Source organism: Vanessa tameamea, chromosome 14 (genome assembly GCF_037043105.1).
Source record: "Vanessa tameamea isolate UH-Manoa-2023 chromosome 14, ilVanTame1 primary haplotype, whole genome shotgun sequence".
NCBI classification, from domain to species: domain Eukaryota; kingdom Metazoa; phylum Arthropoda; class Insecta; order Lepidoptera; family Nymphalidae; genus Vanessa; species Vanessa tameamea.
This window is the reverse complement of record NC_087322.1, coordinates 8,181,593-8,203,992: the sequence shown is the minus strand read 5'-3', so window position 1 is coordinate 8,203,992 and position 22,400 is coordinate 8,181,593. Positions and strand designations below refer to the sequence as shown.

The following is a 22,400-nucleotide window of genomic DNA, read 5'->3' as shown; positions in this document are numbered from 1 at the left end:
AAATAAGACACATGATACATACCCGGTACTGTAATTGGTTTCTTGATACTGATCATTGGCAGTGTCTTGGAACTGCGGCTGATAACCACCGCTATCGTAACCATAACTAACATCGGGTACCGTTCTTGCGGGCTCTGTAACAACATAATTTACATTTAAGTACTTGTTATTTATTTGCTAAATATTTTTTATCTGACTATTACTAGAATGTCGAAGTTTTACGAGAATGTCGATGACCTAATATCTATAAGTTTATTTCGTACTATCAGAGGAATTCCCACCTAGTAATTACTTACCCACCTTAAGTTAATCTGATGTGCTTGAGTATTAATGACAATAGTTTTTTTTTTAAATATTCTTATTGGCTTTTTAGGCAACAACGCTATATAAAGGCCTTATATTTGGAGGTACTCTACAAAATGCAAGAAATGCCCCTTATGTTAATCTGCCGCACCGCAGTGAATCCCAAAATACCCACTTGGGCTCACATAGATTAAATAATAATTTATTTTAAGTTTGTTTTTAAATACTTAAAGGATATATTTTAATCGTCGACTAACACATACACGCTACTAAGCCTATACAACTAAAGGACCTGTTGTAGTTGCTGATTGATTCATCGGAAACGAATTCAACCCTGTAGCTATGGTTGTATCTAAAAAAAATATGTTTAACTTCAGAATGATCTAAGAGTTAGATGGTATTTTAATGAGTCCTTGGTACCTTGTGTGTAAGGCACGTGGGTGGTCGCAGGCGGGGCGTGCGGTGCGGGGACTGCGGGCAGGCGCGCCGCCGTGACAGCGGGCGGGAGTGGCAGCCGGCGACCACGACGACCCCACCCTGACTCGCTACCCGGCGGTACGGGCAGTGCTCGACCACGCTTTGGCGTTGATGATGGTGTTGCTATAAGTCATTGAAATTAATAATATCTCCAACTAGAATAGGTACTTGTATTATAGGAAATTCTTCCACGTCCAAATAAATCATTAAGCATTATTTATGTTGGTATGTACTGTTTCAATATTCAGGTTAAATTAGTTTGCTGGGTTTCTTTTGATATCAGGTCCTAAATAACATTCGATAAGAATTTACAATCCTTTAATCTATACTATCTTTACTAATAATATTATAAATGTGAAAGTAACTCTGTCTGTCTGTCGCTCTTTCACTGCCAAACCGATGAACCGAATTCGATGAAATTTGGTATGAAGCAAACTTGAACTCCAAGGAAGTACATAGGCTACTTTTTTGGCATGACAACCAATCCCTGAAATGCGAGCGAAGCCGCGGGCCACCACCACTAGTATTAAATATTACGACTACGATTCCATTTTTAGTTATCACTTTATTCATATCACGCTAAAAAAACTGCGAAACAAAAATTAAGTTAATTAACTTATATAAAATAAAGTATATCTTACCTGGAAGACTAGCGGCTGTACGTCGCGGCCGAGGTCTGTATGGCGCCATCTCATTGTAATCAGAATATCGTGACGACGGTGGAAGCTAGAACAACCAAAGTGATTTAGTTATTGTTGTGTGAGTATTCGCGACAGGAAAATTAAAAACCTTCAAACATTTTACGTCGTACCTGCTTAGGCGGCATCTGAGGCAACTGTACAACGGAGGAACGACGTTTGTTAACGATGTTCTCATACTCGGTGGGCGTGAGACCACACTCCTCGTAGAAGTAACGGTTCTCCCACTGCGCCTGATACGCGGGGTACTGGTAGCTACTTGAGTCATAATACTCTTCATAGCTGGCCTGCTGTGATATATGTGAATGGTCCCTGGTAAAAGAAGGCCCGTTTAAAATGTAGTAATATATCATCATTATCGATACCCATTTAAAGAGTAACAATGACTCTTTGAATTTATTAATGACACAAGTGTACATATGATATTTTTCAAATTAGTCTTTATTGCTCATCAGTTAAGTTTAAAAAAAACTAAAGACGATTAAGTCTATAAAATATACATACACAGGCGGACTTTTAAGAGTATGTATGAGTATACAGCTTGACGAATTTTACGAGGCAGGGAGATCAGGGAATTCATTCAAGACCTTTTTTTAACGTAACGATAGAACTTAACTCATTTGAATATATAACATGGGCGCAGTTATTCTAGAAACATATATAAATTATCTCACCTAATGTGCGTACTAGCGGTGTATGAGTCGTACCCGTATCCTATGCTGTCATCATATAACGTATTCTGACGCTCTAAGCTCGGCCTTCGTTGCTCCTCTGAAAATTCCAAAAGGTTTATAGTTAAAAATGTATGAACAAATATCATTATGTCGATAACAGTAGTAGAAACGTGGAATTGGTTAATTTAAATGATTAGCTGATACGAGTACAAAAACTTCAAGCGGAACCTCCCCCGTTAATGACTTAATGGTGAGTCAAAATTCGAATTAACAGAATTATAAAACCTCTACCAAATTTGTAGACTTTCTTAAATTGTAAAATTATAATTAATTATACAGCAGAAATACGCAACTTATTTATTATGTTCACATAAAGAAAATATAACAACTGACCTTCTCCGTTAAATATTAAAAATCTTAAAAAAATATATATATAAGTAAGGTAATACTAATAAACAGTATCAATTAATCTTTGGAATGAATTCAACTAAAACAATCGATTGCGTATATTTTAGATGGAATTAACAAAATTATTGTAACTCTATGTTGTATGTATGCAATTGTATTTACCATAACTTGAAATATTTACCTCCGGATTGCCAATCTGCCGCCGTCCGCCATGATATAGCGGATTCCACACTCGCCTGTGCGTGCAACTGCGACCACGTCTCTATTCTGAAATATTTTTTACCTTTTATTAATATTACATACTTATTGATATTATTTTCTACTTTTAAATCAGAAATATTGTAAAATATCAAGAAAACAATAGGATTCGGTCCACCAGTGAAATTATGTCTGATTTAACTTCATGTTTCACGCGCGAAATGTTTACAATTGACTTGCGGATGATACATCATTTTAATACTTCCATCCTATGAATTTGATAATGATTATAACCAAAACCACATTTTTCATTCTAACATTTTGCTCTCGTGCTCTACGGAGAGATTCCAGTTCTAGTTTTGAATTCTTCTTACACAATAGCCTTACAGTTATGGATACGTAAATTTTGATTTTGGGTATTTAAAAATATCGCGAAATAAGCATGTGTTGAATGAGAATTTGCTATCCAGTCCGGAGGTTAGTAATTGCGCAGAGAGTTAAAATAAGTTCCAAACCTTACATCTTTTTAAAAACAAGGCTTTTTCCTAGAAGTTTCAGGATATTTATAGGCCTTTATGGAACTGCATACTTTTTAAAAGTCTGACAAACTTATTTTGTTTATGATACCTCCCAAAACTCGTATTTAAATAATTATAATTTTGTACAATTACCTATAATAATAACATCTTTAACACTCTAAAAAATATTCAATTTGTTTTATTGCATAATTATAGAGAGATAATTATGAACTAGGTAATGGAAAATATATCATTATAAAAAATATAACTAAAGAAGCCTGTTACTGTCCCAATACTAGGAAAAAGTATCCTCTCCCCTGAAGATGAAAATTAGGTGGTTATACAAAAGCACTACTCCAGTATCGTTTGATTTTATTTTATTTGATTTTATTCGTTTTTCACCAAGCTATAGGAACAAAATATTCATAGCCGAATACTGCACACTAGTAGACTCACGGTGTTTTCTTACACCACCAAGAATGGGATTTATCATCGAACATTATATATTAATCTAATTCTTTACCTATTAGTCCTAGGCTGGCTGTTGTAATAGAGAGGGTCGCTATCGCCGTGCAGGTGATATTCATCTCTTTCATAAGAGTTTTCACGAGATGCCTCCAAAGACCTCTGAAAGGAAAATATTTTTGATACATTACACATTTGTTTGCATTGAAACTAAACATGTTTATATTGTTTACTTTAGTCTTTAAGTCAGTTTTAGATAAATAGGCCACGCTAGACATTTGTATCTAAAATTGTATACTCTACATATATCGGAGGAAGTGACGGAATTGTTTATTGTCAAATTTTAAATAGTTTCTTAAATTTTATTTGTATTGCTACTTCTTTTATTGTGTTCTATTTTAATATTGCATCATACGTCACGACCAATCAGAGTCGAGGACAGTCCTTGGAGCGGGTTCGAGGCGCCATCTTAACGTTTTGGCGGGAAATATGCGTAATAAACAATATGGCGAAAAGGAAATATTAAATAATAATCTTGTTGAAAAGAGATAGATCTAACTGTTTTAACTGTTTTATTAATATTTTATATTAGTATCTGTGAAGTAATCATTGTGAAGCGATTAAATATTGTGAAACATTCATTAAATTGCACGAAACAGTTTATATGTGTGCTTGCATTCAATCCCGATGACGCCCACAGAATTGTTACTACTTACGATGATGTAGAGGAAGTTAGTTGTAGGAGTTAGTGGTGTGTTTTTCTCCGACACATATATAGATTTTATGGAAATACTTAGTAGTTGAATAATAGTTTATATCAAAAATCCAACCAGTTCACTAAAAATAAAGTTTAACCGCATTTTTTTTTGACTCAACTCCAATACAAGATGTTTCTTTTTATAAAAGTTTTACTCAATTTATTGATTTCGTTCAACTGAACTACATTTTAATTCGCAGGAAGTTTGAAGTAATTAAAAACAACGTTAACCTGTGGAGTATGCATCTGATGCGCGGCGCTTCTGAACTGCGATGCGCTGCAATTAGCGTGTTGGCCGACCGGGTAGTTTAGATCCGACGTATAGTCTGAATCTTCTGAGTAACCCGCTGTAAAAAGATTAAAGATGAAAATATGTTTTATTGACAACAATTAAATTATTACATACTAGTTGTTGGGCATATATTCTAGATTCAGATCCGTATTACTGGGTACCCTGCTCACATTCATACACACATGAAGAATTCCTTATGTTGTCGTTAATAGAGTCAAATTGTAGAATTAAATTTAATATACATACAGTTGAAGCAGTGACTTCAGCGACATATTTTAAACAAAATATAGTGAAATATAAAATTGATCTTTTTTTGCTTATACATAGATTCAAAACTATATGCTATATAGTTTTTAATACTTTGCGTACTTTTTAGATAAGTCTTAAAATGCTGACGTATTATTTGGAAGCGAACGCTGCCAAAACTATAATAGCCAGACAAGAACTTTATACGTTAAATTTATAGGCCTCCAGAGTATCTACAGAAAAATCAGTGAAAATATATTATTTATGCGAATATTTCCATATTATTGGTTAGAAAACAGCAAGGAATAGATTCCTATATGCTAAGAGTATATAATCCTATATACGCCCGTTATATAAGATATAACCATATCAACTTAAAATTTAAAATTAAAAAACCGTACAAAGTTATGTGAATCTAAAAAAAATTTAGGTGTAACTCGTGATAATACTTATGATTATAATTATGAAGTATAATTCAATATAATTTTCACTTCTATTTCTAAGAAAATACCATAACATAGACGATTCGAAAATTAATGTCGATATGTTATACGTGTCAGTGTACTATTTTGATGGGGCTTATTATTTTAATAGACATTAAAACATATATTTTCGTCTCTACCACGTCGTCCTACGTCGTCCTTTCGTCTCTACGTCGTACCAAATAATAAAATAAATTAAAAAAATAAAATAATAGTAACATATTAATTAGTTAATTATTACCGTATTTTTGTTATTATACGGATCAACAACGTTCTTAGCACTGTAATTAAAAAAAAAATTCAAACGGATGATATTAAAAAAGTATTATTTAAAAAAAATATTTTTTTAACAAATCCTAAACTTTTAATAATAAAATGGTTCAACGGCTTTTCTAGGTTGATCGAGATAGCAATATTAAACGAACGGTTTTTCAGATAAATCTCTCACTTTCTTGATTAAAAACGTTATCAAAAATACACGTTAGAAAAATATATTTTTATTATTTACTATGAAATAAATTCTGTAATGCGATAATCATGTATTTTAGGCCTAATAAATCATCCCTAATCCCAAAACGCTCATATATCATTCATTTTGAAACACATTATATTGGAATGTGCAAAACATGGATAAACTTTATGAGGTTACATGAATCTCTTGAGCTGAAAAAACAAAAATCTAAACTAAATCATATTTATGTCATTCTTAAAGTGATAAATTTTATTACTTTTAGAAAACTTTTCTACCACTAAAATAAACTATACTTTGAAATATGTACCTATAAAACTGTGTCTCAAATATTCACAGGATTAAATAGGTACTAAAAGTGAGTGATAGAATATATTTAAATATGTATTTTTTTTATTTGATTAAAATACCTATCTGGTTAAATTGGTGGAAAAGAGTATATGCTGAGTTTCTACATTCCGAAGTAATGGTACTTTACTCTCTATATAATCTTGTAAAATAACGATACAAAAGTGCTTGTATCGTTATTTTACATAGGCTATTTGACAATGCGAAAAATAAAGTTACAATTATTGTAATCATTATATATTATGAGTTTAAAAATGATTATTTTTTAACGAAAATTGAAAATAATAGTTTATTTACTCAAAACTCCATAAATAAAAATGCATTTTTTTAAACGTTTGTCGCGTGACAGAAAACGCTCCTGATTGGTCGGGCTTATGATGATGTCACTTGCTTGTTAACCTTGTTTGCCTACTGTATGTGGATAATATGTGCCACAGATTACAATACAGGCAAGTGGCGTCACCGACCCCATTACAGCGCTATATTGTCAAAGTAGCATTTTCGCGCGCTATTTAAATAAGGAATTTTTAATTTGATACTTTTCAGCAAATATGTACTATAATTAAAAAAACAACTTTTACTGGGTTCCTTAACCTCTACTAAATAATATAAAATTGATTTTAAAAACCAGTCAAATAGCCTATTCTAAAGTATATTTGATATAAATGTCTCTTGACGATATACTTATCACAAAAATTATTATAAAAAATTAAATAGTGGTATAATTACATATTCTGATTGAATTCCATCCCTTGAAATAAAAAAGTTCCCACGAAAGTAGAACAGTACTTCAGTGTACTACAAATTAGTATTTTAAATACAAATGTAAATCACAAATAACAACGGTATCTATTACTTTTTGTTACTTTCACTAAAAAAACTCACGGTATAAAAATAAAATAAAATATTTTTACACGATTCAAGGCAAAAATGTGTATGTTTATATATTTCGTTTAACTTTAAGAAAAGGTTTTTTTGACGTAATTGGGGTAACGAGTCAGTCACTTGTTGATTTTCAAAAAAATGAACTACATTTTTTCTACTAAGTACAAATACTTGTTGTAAATAATGATTACACTTACAATGTGCCACGTACTGCAACTGTCGGCGCGCTTGTTCCGCCCGCTCAGCATCGAGGGCGCCGTTGAGCAAGTCCAGCTTGCGCTGAAGATCGGCGCCTCCGGTGCCTTCCGCATCTGGAACACATGGCTCATTTTAAGTATTCCGAAATTAAATATTTATATATATATATATATATATATATAATATATATAAAATTATAACTACCAATCATTTAGTCAAAATAAATATTTATTGATACAGCGTTCGTTTTGATCTTTCTCGGAGTAATTCAATTAGTCGAGATTTACAAAAACATTTTTACAAACAAAAATATATAGAATGAACAAAACAAAATCGCTTACGAAGATGATGTATTATTTTGGGAAACCCCTCTGAACTATTACATGTCGTCATAATGGTTGCCCTACACGCAATATTAAACGGAAGTATAGCGACATGTTGTTCAAGTAAATCTGTGTTTATATAAATGAAAACTAAAAAAATACGTAGCATATTGTCTCCGTTTTATAAATAAGTAAAGTTGATATGTTGGATTTAAGAGTTATTAATAAATTATTTCACCAATTTTTGAATGAAACTTCATGATGGACAAAGGCTATATTAATAAGGATATCCCCTTGGAATATTGGGCTTATTCGTGGAGAGCTAATTTTCACAGGTGATTGATATTATACCTTAGACTTAAACACTTTTCTGTTAAATAACTTTTACTTTGCTTATAAATATATTCAGAAATCTTGTTATAAAATATTAATTATTAAAGCTCATTATTCTATAAAAAACTTTAAAGAAGATATCAAATCGTGAAGTTGTATTCTTTGAATTTCATGCAGGATATAAAATTAATTTAATTGTTTTTAAAGAATACAGACATATATAAATAATACAGGCACGGGTAACTTAATCAGTGGTCAATGCAACTAGTTTCACGACGGTTTTCCTTCGTAGAATCTATATTACGAACCGGTGTTGGATTTACATTCAAAAATACTTGCAAGAAGATTACTTGAACAATAATATTATAATTTTAACTTATAACTGAACTTCTAAAACTAGAAAATGAACGGATTGGTTAGGGATCTGGTGATACAACCAGTTTAAATGATATTCAAAAGGTATTTTAATGTTCCATATAACATATTAAAGGGAAAACACAAAATAATATGGATTATTAAAAAATCTTTCTAGGTCCAAGACAGTACTTAAGTTGAATATAAAAAATAATGCATCATTAGAATTATAAGCAAAAATAACAATCACAACACAAATTCTAAAATAGTTTCTTAAAAAAGTTACATAGTTTCCTAGCGTGCCGTAACAGTTGCGAGAGAAAATATCGTTAGCCCATAAATGTTTTGTGAGTCATTTTAAAAACTGAAAATGTAAAACAGATTATTTTGTAAAAGTATCGTTCCACGGTTTATACAACAAAGAATACTTGTTTTATCGCAATATATTATGTATCCCAAGCTGTTTGCTTCTAAAACTGAAAAGCTGGACAAAAATACTATCATAAATTCACAATATTTTTGTAGTGACCATATCAAAATACTTAAAACTTTCACCTGACCGAATATCGGCCACTAAGACTAATCTCAAAGATGATATTATAGTGGACAGTTATGTAGTATACAATAACACTCCCGTGCCTTGGAACACTTTTTACTTCGAGCTACCATTATATATTTTGTACATAAGAGTTATTTATTCGACTTGGGATTTGACCCCTATTGTTATAAGACTAAAACGAAAGAGGCAGTTATCAACTACGTAATGATATTCAATACAAAATTTCCTTGGTTATATACTTTATGTATATATGCATTTTATTTTCAATGAATATATAAGAGTCCAGAAAGACATAAGAGCCGGTTGAACGACTAGTTTATTTCATTTCAGATTCAAATCCACATACTAAGTTTCTTTATGTGTATTAAATGTACAGTATATAAAATAAATCTTATGTTTGTACTTGAAAACCTGCTAGTATCTTGTTGATTTCAAAACCTACGCACCGTCTGCAATATACGGAGTTTGATGCTATATCTTAAATGAATTATAGTGAACAGTAAACTACACGTAAAACGTTAATAATAAATACTTCCGCGTTCTCGTACTATTGAACTATTCAAATAGAAGAAAAAAGAAAAAGAGAGAATGAAACTTATGTTTTAATTAATAATTTCCTCCACAATATGAACGTACGTCCGCGGCGTGATTACATTGGTCTTATATTTTAATATAAATTATGCTCCATTGATAAAATTTAACAAGACTAATATAAATAAGGGCTTGTTACAGCCTATCCATGACCTAATTTGTTGAAAATTAATTTATTTCCTCGTCATTATATCGCTAATAAGCCATCAAGTTGCGGGCAATGCAATTGAGTACCGGAGAAGTTTGTCCCGAACAAAATCGCTTGGGAAATGAAAACATGATGAACTACCGCTTAAAATAGTTTCTAAAGTTAAATAAGGCGGTCGACCGCAACAGAAACTGTTATTACAAATTTTGTTCAGTGAAACCTAATGATCTGTCAAACACTTGTAAAATCGAAGTTTGAACTGCAATTTAAGAATAAGAACATGACTTTTTATTTTGATATTAAATAGAATATTATTAATTGAACGTTAGTCAATAAATATAACGAGAAAAAGTCAACTTTAGTGTTATAAAAATAGTTATTGTGACTATAAAATGTATGTTGTTGCGGATTTTTCTTTAGACGTCTTGCAATTTACAAATCTTATGTATAAGGTGTTCCTGTAAAGAACATAAGTTAGGCAGTATACGCTTGGAAAGCGCCTGAAACGACATTTTTCCTTCCGACTACTTGGACATAATAAGCTATATCTCAAAAATATACAACATATAAATATTTTAAAGTATATTAGCCTCCTTAAACTATCATAAATTGAATCTTTATTCAGTTACTTTTAACATCCTATAAATGTATAACTTTTGGTCTAATCCTACTATCAAGTTGAGGAAATGGCTTGGAGTTTACTCCACCACGCTGCTCCAATGCATGTTGATGGATACACATATGACAGATCTGCATCCGACCCACGCATGTTTCCTCTTTATGTTTACCTTCATAGCCAAGCACGATTATAAACACAAATTAAACACATTAAAATCCAGTGGCGCTTACCTAGATTTGAACCCAGATCGATTAAGATTTAAACGAAACCACTGGATTTTCTCAACTTTCTTTTCATACCATTTCCATAATCCAAATATTCTATTACAATTTTTTATATTTATTTGTTGCGTAAATTTAAAAAAACAAACAACACTTATTTATGATTATGGTAAATTAGTATTAATAATAAATGCTACTGTATTACAGCCTATTGAGGACAATGAAGTCAAATTTTCATATTAATATAGAATATGAAAATATAATTATAATTCAAATTGTCACTAATCAATCAAAATTTATTGTAACATTTCATTTACAAATTTAGAGCTTATAAATAGCAAAGTAAAATGCGTGTGAAGAACAGAATTTGAGATTGCGTTTCCGCTGGGAAATGATAGGGACTGTCCTATCCGTACTAATATTATAAATACAAAGTCACTCTGTCTGTTATCTCTTCACGCCTTAGTTACTGAACCGATTTAGATGAAATTTGGTATGGAAATAGATTGAGTTCCGGGGTAGAGAGGAGTTTTTGTAACGGAAATAATAATTTAAATAATCTAATTTATTCTGTAAGTATTTACCCCTAAGATATTAATTTGTAGTAGATACACTACTAAAATTATAAATGCAAAGGTAAATCATGTCAGTCTGTAACACTTTCACAACTAAACCATGGAACAGATTTTGATAAAAATTCGATACGAAGTAAGTTTTTGCCCCAAGAAAGGACATAGGCTACTCTTTTTAATTCAACCCTCGAGGGGTATAAATGTGCTTAAAGGTATGTTTGCTATTAAGTGTCATAAGTAATTAAATATATATTTGTTTGTGTAAGTTGCCACGCTGCCATTAATAGAATGTATCTCAATAGTTTTAACAAAATAATGTCGATTGATTTAATCACCTGACTCGTGTTCTGTAGTCTCATTAACAGTATAACTAGCACCTAATCGAACGAATTTATTTAGTTATTAATGAAAAAGTCCCAACATTGTAAGAACTGTTCAATTGATATCAATTTGTTTTATTAATGGAATTATAGATGAGACAGAACACAAACGCCATTGAGTTTTCGTCTTCCTAAATTAATTATATATTTCATTTCGCACTCAGCACTGAAGATTGTTATTCATATTTAGATTTTTCTAAGAGTAAATTATTCGTCTATCTTATTATTTTTTCAATTCAGAAAAAACGTTAAGGAACGTTTGTTTGTTTCTAAGAAGACATTTGTTTTACAATATCCTTTATAATATAATTGACTTCGTAGATAGCACACCTTGTAAATGAAATGATCGCCTCCAGGCGGTTTCAAATAGAAATATGAAAAATTACATTGTAAATACAATTTCTAAAAAAAAGGAAAGTTCTTCTGTGTTTTATTGCGAGTTCTTCTCAGATCTGTGGTGTTTCTTACCGAACCGGTAGATTTTTTTTCTTCTTTTCATTCAATAATGAAGTATAATGCTTCTGTAGTGAATAAATAATTTTGACTTTTGACTATTCATTTTTGATAAGCATGAATTTTTAGCAAATATATACTTTATAGTAATTTTCTTTTTTTTCCGTTACTTATAATAGTGTTAAATAACATACGAGTAACATTCTCCCTAATTCTACTAAAGTATCAAAAATATAAAAAGTACAAAAAAACTTCTTGGGAGCAGAAGATGCATATTATCAACAGATGTTATAAGAGCATAAGGCAATTTTAATTAGTTTGAAAGTATTAAGTTATACTCCTTATAATATAAATTACATATGTAAATAAAGCTAAGCAGCATACCCTCTGGGCAAATGTTTTAAGCCGATGACGTAAATGTAATTTACTTTTTATAGCGACTTTATTTCTATAAAAGGCTACAATTTACATATTTCATCATAAAGTATAATTAATCACAGTGATTTATTTTGTTCTCTGAAATTTCAAGGAGACGACATTTAGTGGTCTTTTTGATTTTGCAAATGCTTAAATATATAATGTTGGTTAATTTGTTGGACAATTTGTGTGTGTGTAGGTGTGTGTAAGTTTGTTTTTATATAACGGCATCCTTATTGAATATTTCCCAAAACTTACTACTAATTATGAAAAATCGTCAGTATTTAAGCTCATACTACATGATTAGTATGTAGGAACTATTTCATTGATAGAAATACTCGGAAACTTGGTCGCGAGTGTTTTAGACATTGGACTAAGCAAACAGTATAGCTTATACACGTGTAACTTTTCTTTCAATAGGGGAGAGGTTTCTTTAAAGATGAAAAGTTCTCGAGAAACAATACCTGAGAAGAATCTTTAAAAACACATTGTCTCGGTAGCTGGTTCACATTTTTTTAAATAACTAACATGACAGTTTTCTCATTATTTCTATGCTTTTCGATTCAGATATGACCAATACTACTTATCAGCGTGTCCACAAAAATACTACATTTAAAAACGACTTCAAATATTTATGATACGTTGCAATTAATTTTACGAAAAATAAAATATATGTTTCTATATGCCGGAAATACTATTCTATAAACATTATTCATTTTCTCAAAATGTTTTTAATTTGAAATCTTTGAAATATCACTCAAATTACTACTGTTGTTAATTTATTTGATTATTTTGTTTCGTCGACACAATTAAATAAACAAGTTAAAAACTGACACCTTAATTTCCATGAAATTTTCTAACGATATTTTCGTTGTTACGAAATGGGCCGATGTTAAATAAGAGCTTTTGCTATTTTTAACGAGAAATCTCGTGACAAAACTGTAATAAGAGCTACTAGAGTACTAAGCACTAATAAATAACAACCTACCTGATACTCTTAACATAAAATTTGGGGTGAAAATTTACGTTACATTTTGAACTTCATAATATTATTTAAGTACACTTTTCAAAGCTCTATTACACTAGTAGTAATCATGTTAATACCATATTTGTTAAATATATTTAAAAGTAACATTTCGTACAACTAACCATTGCTTAAACAAATAGTTTTTAATTTAAATTAATTCAAATAAGCATAATATTAAGCAATCAATTAATTTACAAACTACTTTAATGTACATGTTTAAATTTCTAGTGAGATGAAAGACTTAATAAACTCGCGTTTAGTTTCAACATATTAACATTTTAACACTCGAAACTATTTTTAGATATAAAATTACTATATTATTTAAATAATTAATTTTATGGTATTGAAGCACGCTACTGTAATAAAAGTACACCTTGAGAAGAAATACATAATGTAAGCTATTAAATAAACTAGTAAATCATAGTTACATATACATTTTGCGATTTATCTTATAGCTGGAACTTTATTGTGTAACACAACTCATGCTATTTTGAAATAACTCCTAACGATATTCCTTAATGACTTTATCTTACTAGACAAACAATTTAAACGCTGAAAACTACTAAAACATCAAACATAATCATAACATACATTATATAAAAAGATTATATATTTATTATTATCATTGTTATATAATATTTTAATATAGCGTAACTGAATTTCTGTTTTACTAACATAACGAATCTAAAACGCAAATGTATCTAAATATTGCTTTACATATCGTATACCCATCAGACTGTCAATTACAAGGGTAGAACCGTTGATTATTGTCGTATAATCCGCTTAAATCCTTTCAGTTGGATAATCACAGCCGTTTGAACATTCATGGTTGCAGCCGTCCGTTAGAATATTAATCAATAGATTAACTGATCTTGAATAATCGACCTTGCTCCATGCAGAGATAATTAAAGATATTTATGATTTAAAACATAAATAAATATTTCAATCATCCTTGTATCATAATAACTAGTAATCACGACCTCTTGTACGACAATAATGTCACTCCTAACACCAGCTTTATGATTCATTGTTGAAAATAATTAGAAATGTTTTCCCGACTATATTTTTACATAACGAATCATCTATTCATAGTTGACATTATGCATATATGTATAGAAACGACTGTGCATAGCAAGGTATCGACTGAATTCTAATAAAACTCTCAATGAGTTACATTTTTTATCGTTATACTTCATACTAGTCATAGTGGAACTCTATACATAATTGTAGATAGTAAGTCGTACCGTACAAAGTACGAGTACGTGAGAGCGACGTTATTATGCGGTGACAATTTTTTAAGTATTTTACACGTGGAGGTATTCCGTAACTCAAAACACACCGTAGAACGCGATCGTGCAAATGTTAGAATGTTATCTGCGACACTGACTTTATTAATTCTAATTATACAAGTATTATCGGCTATCATGAATGGGTTACGATGTGAATTCTTACAGAATCGCACGCCCGATAAAATAGTTATTACATTTCTATTGCCTCTATTTAATCTATATTGAATAAAAATTTTGATTTTGATATTTTACTGGTCCTTATGATAAATGATTTATATACAAAACGTCAACACTCTGTATGTCATTTTAAAGGCTACTAAGACGTTGTAAATATTATTATTACACGAAACAAGATTAATGGTTTATACAACGTCAATATCCCGACGATCACATACAACGGAGTCACATCTGCTCGTCTTCTTTATTTGAGTAAATAAATAAAATATTTAAATTTGGAACATTTTTAAATCGCTATTTTATTAAATAAAAAACATATTTTTTTTACATTAAAAAATGGAACCGTAGTGTTGGTTGAATTGATTTAAAAACAATGTATTGTCAATGTCAGTTACGTTGATGTAAGGATTCTAACGATATAGCATACTAAATAATATTACGAGTATAAACAATAATGGTCATAGGATGTCTACAAGGTATAATAGGAACAGTTATGTGAGACGCAGCTGTCTCTACGTCACTAGTAAGTCAAAACTTCTTGAAGCTAACTTTTTATTTTTTATTTAATTTATAATTTAATTTAAACAATACATTCCAATTTATATTTCAATTGATTTCATTCTTAATTTTTAACTCACAATATAGAATACAATTAAAATCCGACTCAACCTTGGCCGTCTATTTTTCAGTATGATAATTTCTATCACATTGAATTATAATGAACAAAACGAATACAATACATTTGACCAATCTTATTCAAGATAATCACCACATTCTCTCGCAGAAAATGTAACAAGTTTTAATTTAAATACAAACAAATTCTTAAGAAATTATTCAAAACTAAAAATAAACAAACACATTGCGAAATACAGTTTCATTCAGTCAAAGACACGACACAACATAATAGCGCTTGGTCTAACATCGTTCAACAAACTGCACTACATTATATTGATTAAATAACACAGACGTGTAAGAAAAATAGAAAGAGACAATATATAACACATCTACATTTACGGATACATACATAACAGTAAAAATAAAAACAATGACTCGATTTAACTCTTAATGTTACAACTAAGGCACTTACATAGACTGTCAGTAATTCTGTAAGCGATAGAACGCCGGCCGACTAGGTAGCAGAACTGGCTTTAGAAAAGTATAATTAGAACGGAGGGCATCGCGACAGCTCGGAAGATGCCCCCATTTCATCGTAAAACAACCATTCAAGCGTCCAATTATACTTGACTCTGAGAGTAACGCTGTGTGACTCTATTTCATTTTGTCTAGAACTATTTTTGAATAGGCCAGAGGTTATGTTACACTGGACATTAAGCGAAGTATGACGCTGAGTTTTTTCTTTGACAGTGCGTGAAACCATCCAACTTAATTTTTTATCGTAGCGAAATAACGTGTATAGTGGTATATTGCACTTTTCTGGATAATAATGCTTATTTTGAACGGCTCGTAAATAAATGATGACCTAGGGGCTCATAAATTCAATTTTTCTTCTTATAATATCATATAAATTCTATCTTTCTATTTGAATTGAATAGTGGATTGAATTCTATTTAACCAAACGTTAACGATCTTAATGAGATCGTTAATGGCTACCGCTGCGTTTGAAAAGTTCATGATAAAAGTTTCTGAAAATATCTATGTATTTTCATTTTATAATCTTATAAGAATATGTATGAAAGAGTTACGTAACCGTTAACCTAACGATATTCCTTTTCTAAATAAAAATCACAATTTCTTTCTTTTAAATAAAGTTTCAGATATTGAAATGAATAATTTGTAACAATGTCAAGAATATCATCGCTTACATTTCAAACTCTTACAAAACTAAAAGCCTTACAACTCTAAAACAATGTGTAAAGTGATTCAGCGGAAAATGCTCTCTATGAACTTAGTAATGAGAGAATTACGTTTAAAAATCGGTTGAAAATAATGGCTTGCGTAACCCACGTTTCAAAGTGTGCCTACAGCCGGCGCTCACGCTATTGTGTCAGCACAACTACAACTTTTGCAACTTTAACGGGCAAAAAACGAAATGGCAATTCGTATTCTCTTCGCGAGATGAATGTTTGTGTCGCTGTGATGAGAGTATGATGGCGATAGAGAGCTCTTACACCTTCTATAATTCACTTCTGTACATAATTCTTATTTTAAATTTAACATGTAATATTTACATATTGATGGACACATTAACAGCTTGTAAATTTCCCACCGCTGGGCTAAGGCCTCCTCTTCAGGAGAAGGTTTTGGAGTATATTCCACCACGCTACTCTAATGTGGGTTAGTGGCTGAATTTCGTTGAAATTAGACACATGCACGTTTCTTCTTCTTCTTGAGAGCCGAGATGGCCCAGTGGTTAGAACGCGTGCATCTTAACCGATGATTTCGGGTTCAAACCCAGGCAGGCACCACTGAATTTTCATGTGCTTAATTTGTGTTTATAATTCATCTCGTGCTCGGCGGCTCGGCTCGGTATTATAATATAACACAAATTAAGCACTTCAAATCTCAGTAGCGCTTGTCTCGCTTGTGTATAACATTTTTCATTTTTCATTTCATTTTTTTTTTTTGCCAAGTGACTCTTACGGTACCAGCAATTGAATACCTTTTAACAATTATGCAAAGTTGAGGTGGTGAGCCCACTTGTAAGTTCACGTATATAGATTTTACACAATGAGTCGAATTCAAATCCGAAAAAAAAATATATATTTGTTTCGAATGAACCTAACCTTTGTTAATTCTTTTAGTAGTTAAAAAGAAGTTATAAAAGAAGAATAACAAAATCAATTATATTTGAATGCAACTGTTATCGATAACAATACACGTCTACAGTATTAACATAAAAAAGCACGTAATAACTCTTATGTAGAACAACGTCCTTATTACTGTCAGTTAACATTATAAAGTGATGTAATTTCATAGGAACTGAACTTCAATACTTACTCGTTAGTACGACAAAATGTAATTTTTCCTTATTACAGTTACCGCAGTATCATCGTTTCATTTCAATTAAGCTTTTAATCCTATTTATTATTTTCCCGGTCTCGGGACTCCGATCGAAATTAATGCGGAAGTTTGTTATTTAAAATATACATAAAAACTGAGAGATTAATTTTTCCAGCCACTTTGTACAAGCCCTTAGGGTATTATGAGAAACATACTTTTTGAATCGCTCATTGTTCATCACGCTAAGATAATGGAAAAAGTTGAATGTAATTTTCAGTTAGTAATACTTAAATTGGAATTTGCGTTCAACGAAGTCATGCTGTCAGATAAAGAAAATTGTCGCGTTATTGTTGAAGAAAACCTAATAAAGATTAATAATGAAAAACATACCAGCAACAAATGTTCTTTATTCAAATTGAATGAATAAATTGTGATGTGATGCAAAAATTTATATGAATGATTTACAAAATATAATCGTAAATTTAAAGACCCAATAGGCCTGTATTATTTTATCTTCAAACACGGACTAGATATGCCAGTTCAGTATAATACAAAATGGCGATCCATTTTCAAAACACCCGAGCTAAATGAAACAACGAGACCGCGTTGGCAACGCAATACAACTATAGAAAACTTTATACGAATATCGCAACGGAAACTTCAGCGGAAATAAACCCATTTAAATATTGGTGTCGATAAAAAGACGGTTCACACAGAAGAGATTTTCTTATCTGCAATGAGGTATTTGATTTAGAAGATATCGTAAAACTATACTGTAAGATTTTTTTACACTTTCTAATTTGCAAGCTTTATGTTTGTATACATTGATAGACAACCTAAACTAATTAAAAAGTCTACATCATATGCCGCAACATTAGTATTTTCTAACCTTTCCTTTTAGCTACATATCGTTGTTTGTCTGAAAAGTCACATAAGAAAGTTAAATTTCCTCATTACTTTCCGTCAAAGCATATCAAAAGGAAGCAGAGAGAAAATTGGAATAAATCTGTTCTTAAAAAAAATTATATATTATTTTTATTATTATACCTCAGATGTTTTACATAAATATTCTACCAGTCATTCCATCAAATAAGTCTTTACTGGATGTCTATTCGAGGATCCTTTTGGATGTCAATCGAATAAAATCTAGTTACTATGTTTAAAAACAAAATTGTTTTCCTAAGTAGAATAGTCTCATTGAAGTTTTTTGACAATTATTAATTTATTAAAAATTTAACATGTGTCTTACTCGAACATCTACACCTACGATCCTGAAGTCAATGGTAGCTTCTGAGCTATATTATCCTCGAAATCAATTCTCCTTTCCGTAAACAAAACAAATCGTTTCTTGTTAATAGGCAATTGGCATTTTGAATATTAATTGTACTGACAGCATTACTGGTTGTGTTCCAAGTGCTGATAGCTAAGTTTATTTAATAATCATAATATTTAGTGAAATAAATTTAATTTGATGAATTACGAAGAAACTATAAAGACCTTGGAATTTAAGACAATATTATGTTGTGGATTTGTGTAGTGCCATCGTTATTGCACAAAACAGTACTTCATATATGTTGTAAATTGGAGTCATCCATCAATTATTTAGATTATTATAAACTATTTGACATTAATATTATTTGTTGTGATTGTTTTTCTTTTTTTTTTTTTGTTACAGTTTAAAATAATTTACTTAAAAAAAACCTAAATTTATATACTTCGATTTAATGAAGAAGATGATAGTAAATATTTTATTACATTTACTCCATGTTTTAATGTAACAGTGAAAACTTTGTTGTCTTATGATGGACTTTTTCGTATCAAATATTTGTGTAGTATACTATGCTGTATGTTTCCCGAAAATAAAATAAAATGAATTAGTACTCATATCGGAATCAAACGGCATAGTGGTCCTGTTTTTTTTTCACATAATTCATGCCTATTTAAAGTCTTATCTCTGTATATATTTTCTTCGATACAAAAAACAATATATTTTTATCGTTGTTTTCCTTATATACCAGCCTTTTGTAACTTTTAATTAACTTACAATACAATTTATATACTCCATATAATTACAAAATATTACGACACTGAAGAATAGATATAAGGATTAGCTTTTTAGAACCAAAATGGCTTTGTTACTCTTTGCCAGATTATGATCTGTTGAAAGCACCTTTGATCTAGAGCTTACGAGAATATTTGAGTATTAGAAAAGGTTATTCATACATTTGATGATCAAACAGGATACAAAGATACAATTGTACATGATTATTACAAGTATATTTTTGATTGATGGTTTGTTTCCTTCCGGTTCTCGATAGAAATATGAACCGGTACTAGCTTTATATTGCAATTAAACTTGTAAAATTCAAAATTGCTTGTAACCAGCTACCTACTTGAATAAACATATTGAATATTTCGAAAATATTCGCTTGACTGGTCACAATAAAAATAAGAGTATTTATAAACACTCTAACAAATTCATAGCTTTTTCAGATAGTTTTGTTCAGATATGAAAATAATTCGCCACAAGGCACTATTGTTTAACCAAATACTTTAATATGCAGCGCAACTGAACTGAAATAGCCACAAGCTTAACGTGGCCTAAATTTACAGAAAACCACAAGTTAATTTAGTATAGACTTAACTGCGAAATATGTGAAATAACGACGTTTCTTTATGATATCGAATATTTAAATAGGTTTCGGTGTGTGTAGGTAATTCGGAGACAACAAAGACTAATAAACATACTTAATTTTTATGTAATTAATTACTTTTAGTGGAAATATCGTACTGTACTTTATTATTTATATCAATTCAATGTGTACCATAAAAGTAGTACAGGAATACGTTCATATAATATATAATTGACATATAGTTTATATCACATTAATAAATTAATATACTATATAAATTATACGAGTATCATATTAGTAGAAAGATTGATCTTTCGTTAAAAGTAAGTTCTCTATCGAACATACTCTAAAATATAATTATTAGAATTCATTAGATTTAATCCAAATCTTTTACATATACGTGCATGATTATACTATATTATAAAACAAAGATATATTCCGTTTTTTATATATAATTTTACATCAGACCTTTTGCGCTTAAACTAACGAAATGTTACTCAGACAAAAAAATAAAAATATCGGTCTTATCTACGCATTTTCTTACCATAATATGATTATATAATATCATATAGGATGACACACACACATACACGTATATCAAACATTATGTTTTTGCTAGAATCTAATATGATTTATTCGGTACATTTCAATTGTTATTGTCGCCGGATCGTCTGTAACCGTAACGTTTTCCATTCATGTCAAGTTGACCTTGCCACCCACGAGTCTGCCATCCCCGGCCAGACGGCGCCATTGGCTCATAGATAAAAACTTATCATCTCATCCCGCCAAGAAATCAGTGATTGAAATATTCAGGAAAAAAAATAAAGGTCAATTGTTTATCAATACTGAATTTACATAATAATAATAATAATCGACTTCCTTGTGTAAAACCAATTGATGTACAGTATAATGAAGCCCGAGCTTCGGAACTAGATAACTATGTTTCAGTCCCTAACTGTTTTGGCAAGTTATAAAAAATAATTAATAATAATATTAAACGCACAGGCATGTGTGTATGTGTGTATGTTTGCCTTTATTATATTTCAAATGTAAAATAAGTCAAAGTAATAAGCCATTTTAAAACTCGTCTAACATAGCGGTTGGATAGATATTTTTACTATTGTGGTTTAAATTTATGATAAAGTTTTTTTTTTTATTTATTTATTTATTGCAAAAGTTACACCATCAACTTGTCACTAAGCACTTAAAAGTTGAAGCAATTCTTTCGTAGTGCCTTTGCGAAGAGCGATCACGTCTTTTGCAGATTTTTATCAATCGTGGAACAGAAAGCCTGTGATCTACGGAGCCGTTGATTTGTAATTAGTTTTCTAATGCTAGCTACCTCTTGCTCTTTTATAAAGGTCACTAGTGGGATGACGAAATGGCAGATGAAGCGATACTTTTAGAAGTACATTCAAAACTTGTATATGTAAGTTTTAGTAAAGTTTAGGTAGCACCCTTTAATTTAATATCAAAAATCAATAATGACTAATATTGAAATCATGACCATGTGGAGCGGTAACAAGATTGACATGTAGCATTTTCCATTTAATCCGCCTGGTTTACCAGTCCTCCCGTCACCAGAAAAAGCAATATGACGGAAAATTTTTTCACTGTTATGTTCATAAAGATGACTTAGAGACTCATTCATAAACGAGTCAATAATTTTGATTCAAACAAATTAATATTATAAAATGAGACATTACTATCTAATCGCGACAAAAAATGCGGGTAAAATTATGATTTAAATAATTTTCTTTAATAAATAAAAAACAACTTTAAACCTTTACCTGAAATATAAAGTAAAATATGTCCAATAACATTCAATTTTAACTCTACTAAACCTAACGCTTGAAGAATCATCAAAATCAGCTTATAATTTTAGAAAAACGAGATGCACAAACGAATTGAGACACTTTATTTAG

At 30.5% G+C, this 22,400-nt stretch overlaps 1 protein-coding gene across 1 annotated transcript in view; it reads right to left on the bottom strand.

The window, feature by feature from the left end:
* The window catches only part of LOC113398560 (protein unc-13 homolog B), a 307,486-nt gene that overhangs the window by 221,615 nt on the left and 63,471 nt on the right, over positions 1 to 22,400 (bottom strand). Inside the window, exons 6-14 of the mRNA XM_064216954.1 lie at positions 7,418 to 7,531; positions 4,730 to 4,845; positions 3,800 to 3,903; positions 2,742 to 2,827; positions 2,153 to 2,249; positions 1,592 to 1,790; positions 1,422 to 1,506; positions 724 to 903; positions 23 to 134 (exon numbers count right to left, since the gene is read on the bottom strand). Coding sequence (XP_064073024.1) covers positions 23 to 134; positions 724 to 903; positions 1,422 to 1,506; positions 1,592 to 1,790; positions 2,153 to 2,249; positions 2,742 to 2,827; positions 3,800 to 3,903; positions 4,730 to 4,845; positions 7,418 to 7,531 — 1,093 coding nt within the window. The remainder of the gene's footprint in view (positions 1 to 22; positions 135 to 723; positions 904 to 1,421; positions 1,507 to 1,591; positions 1,791 to 2,152; positions 2,250 to 2,741; positions 2,828 to 3,799; positions 3,904 to 4,729; positions 4,846 to 7,417; positions 7,532 to 22,400) is intronic.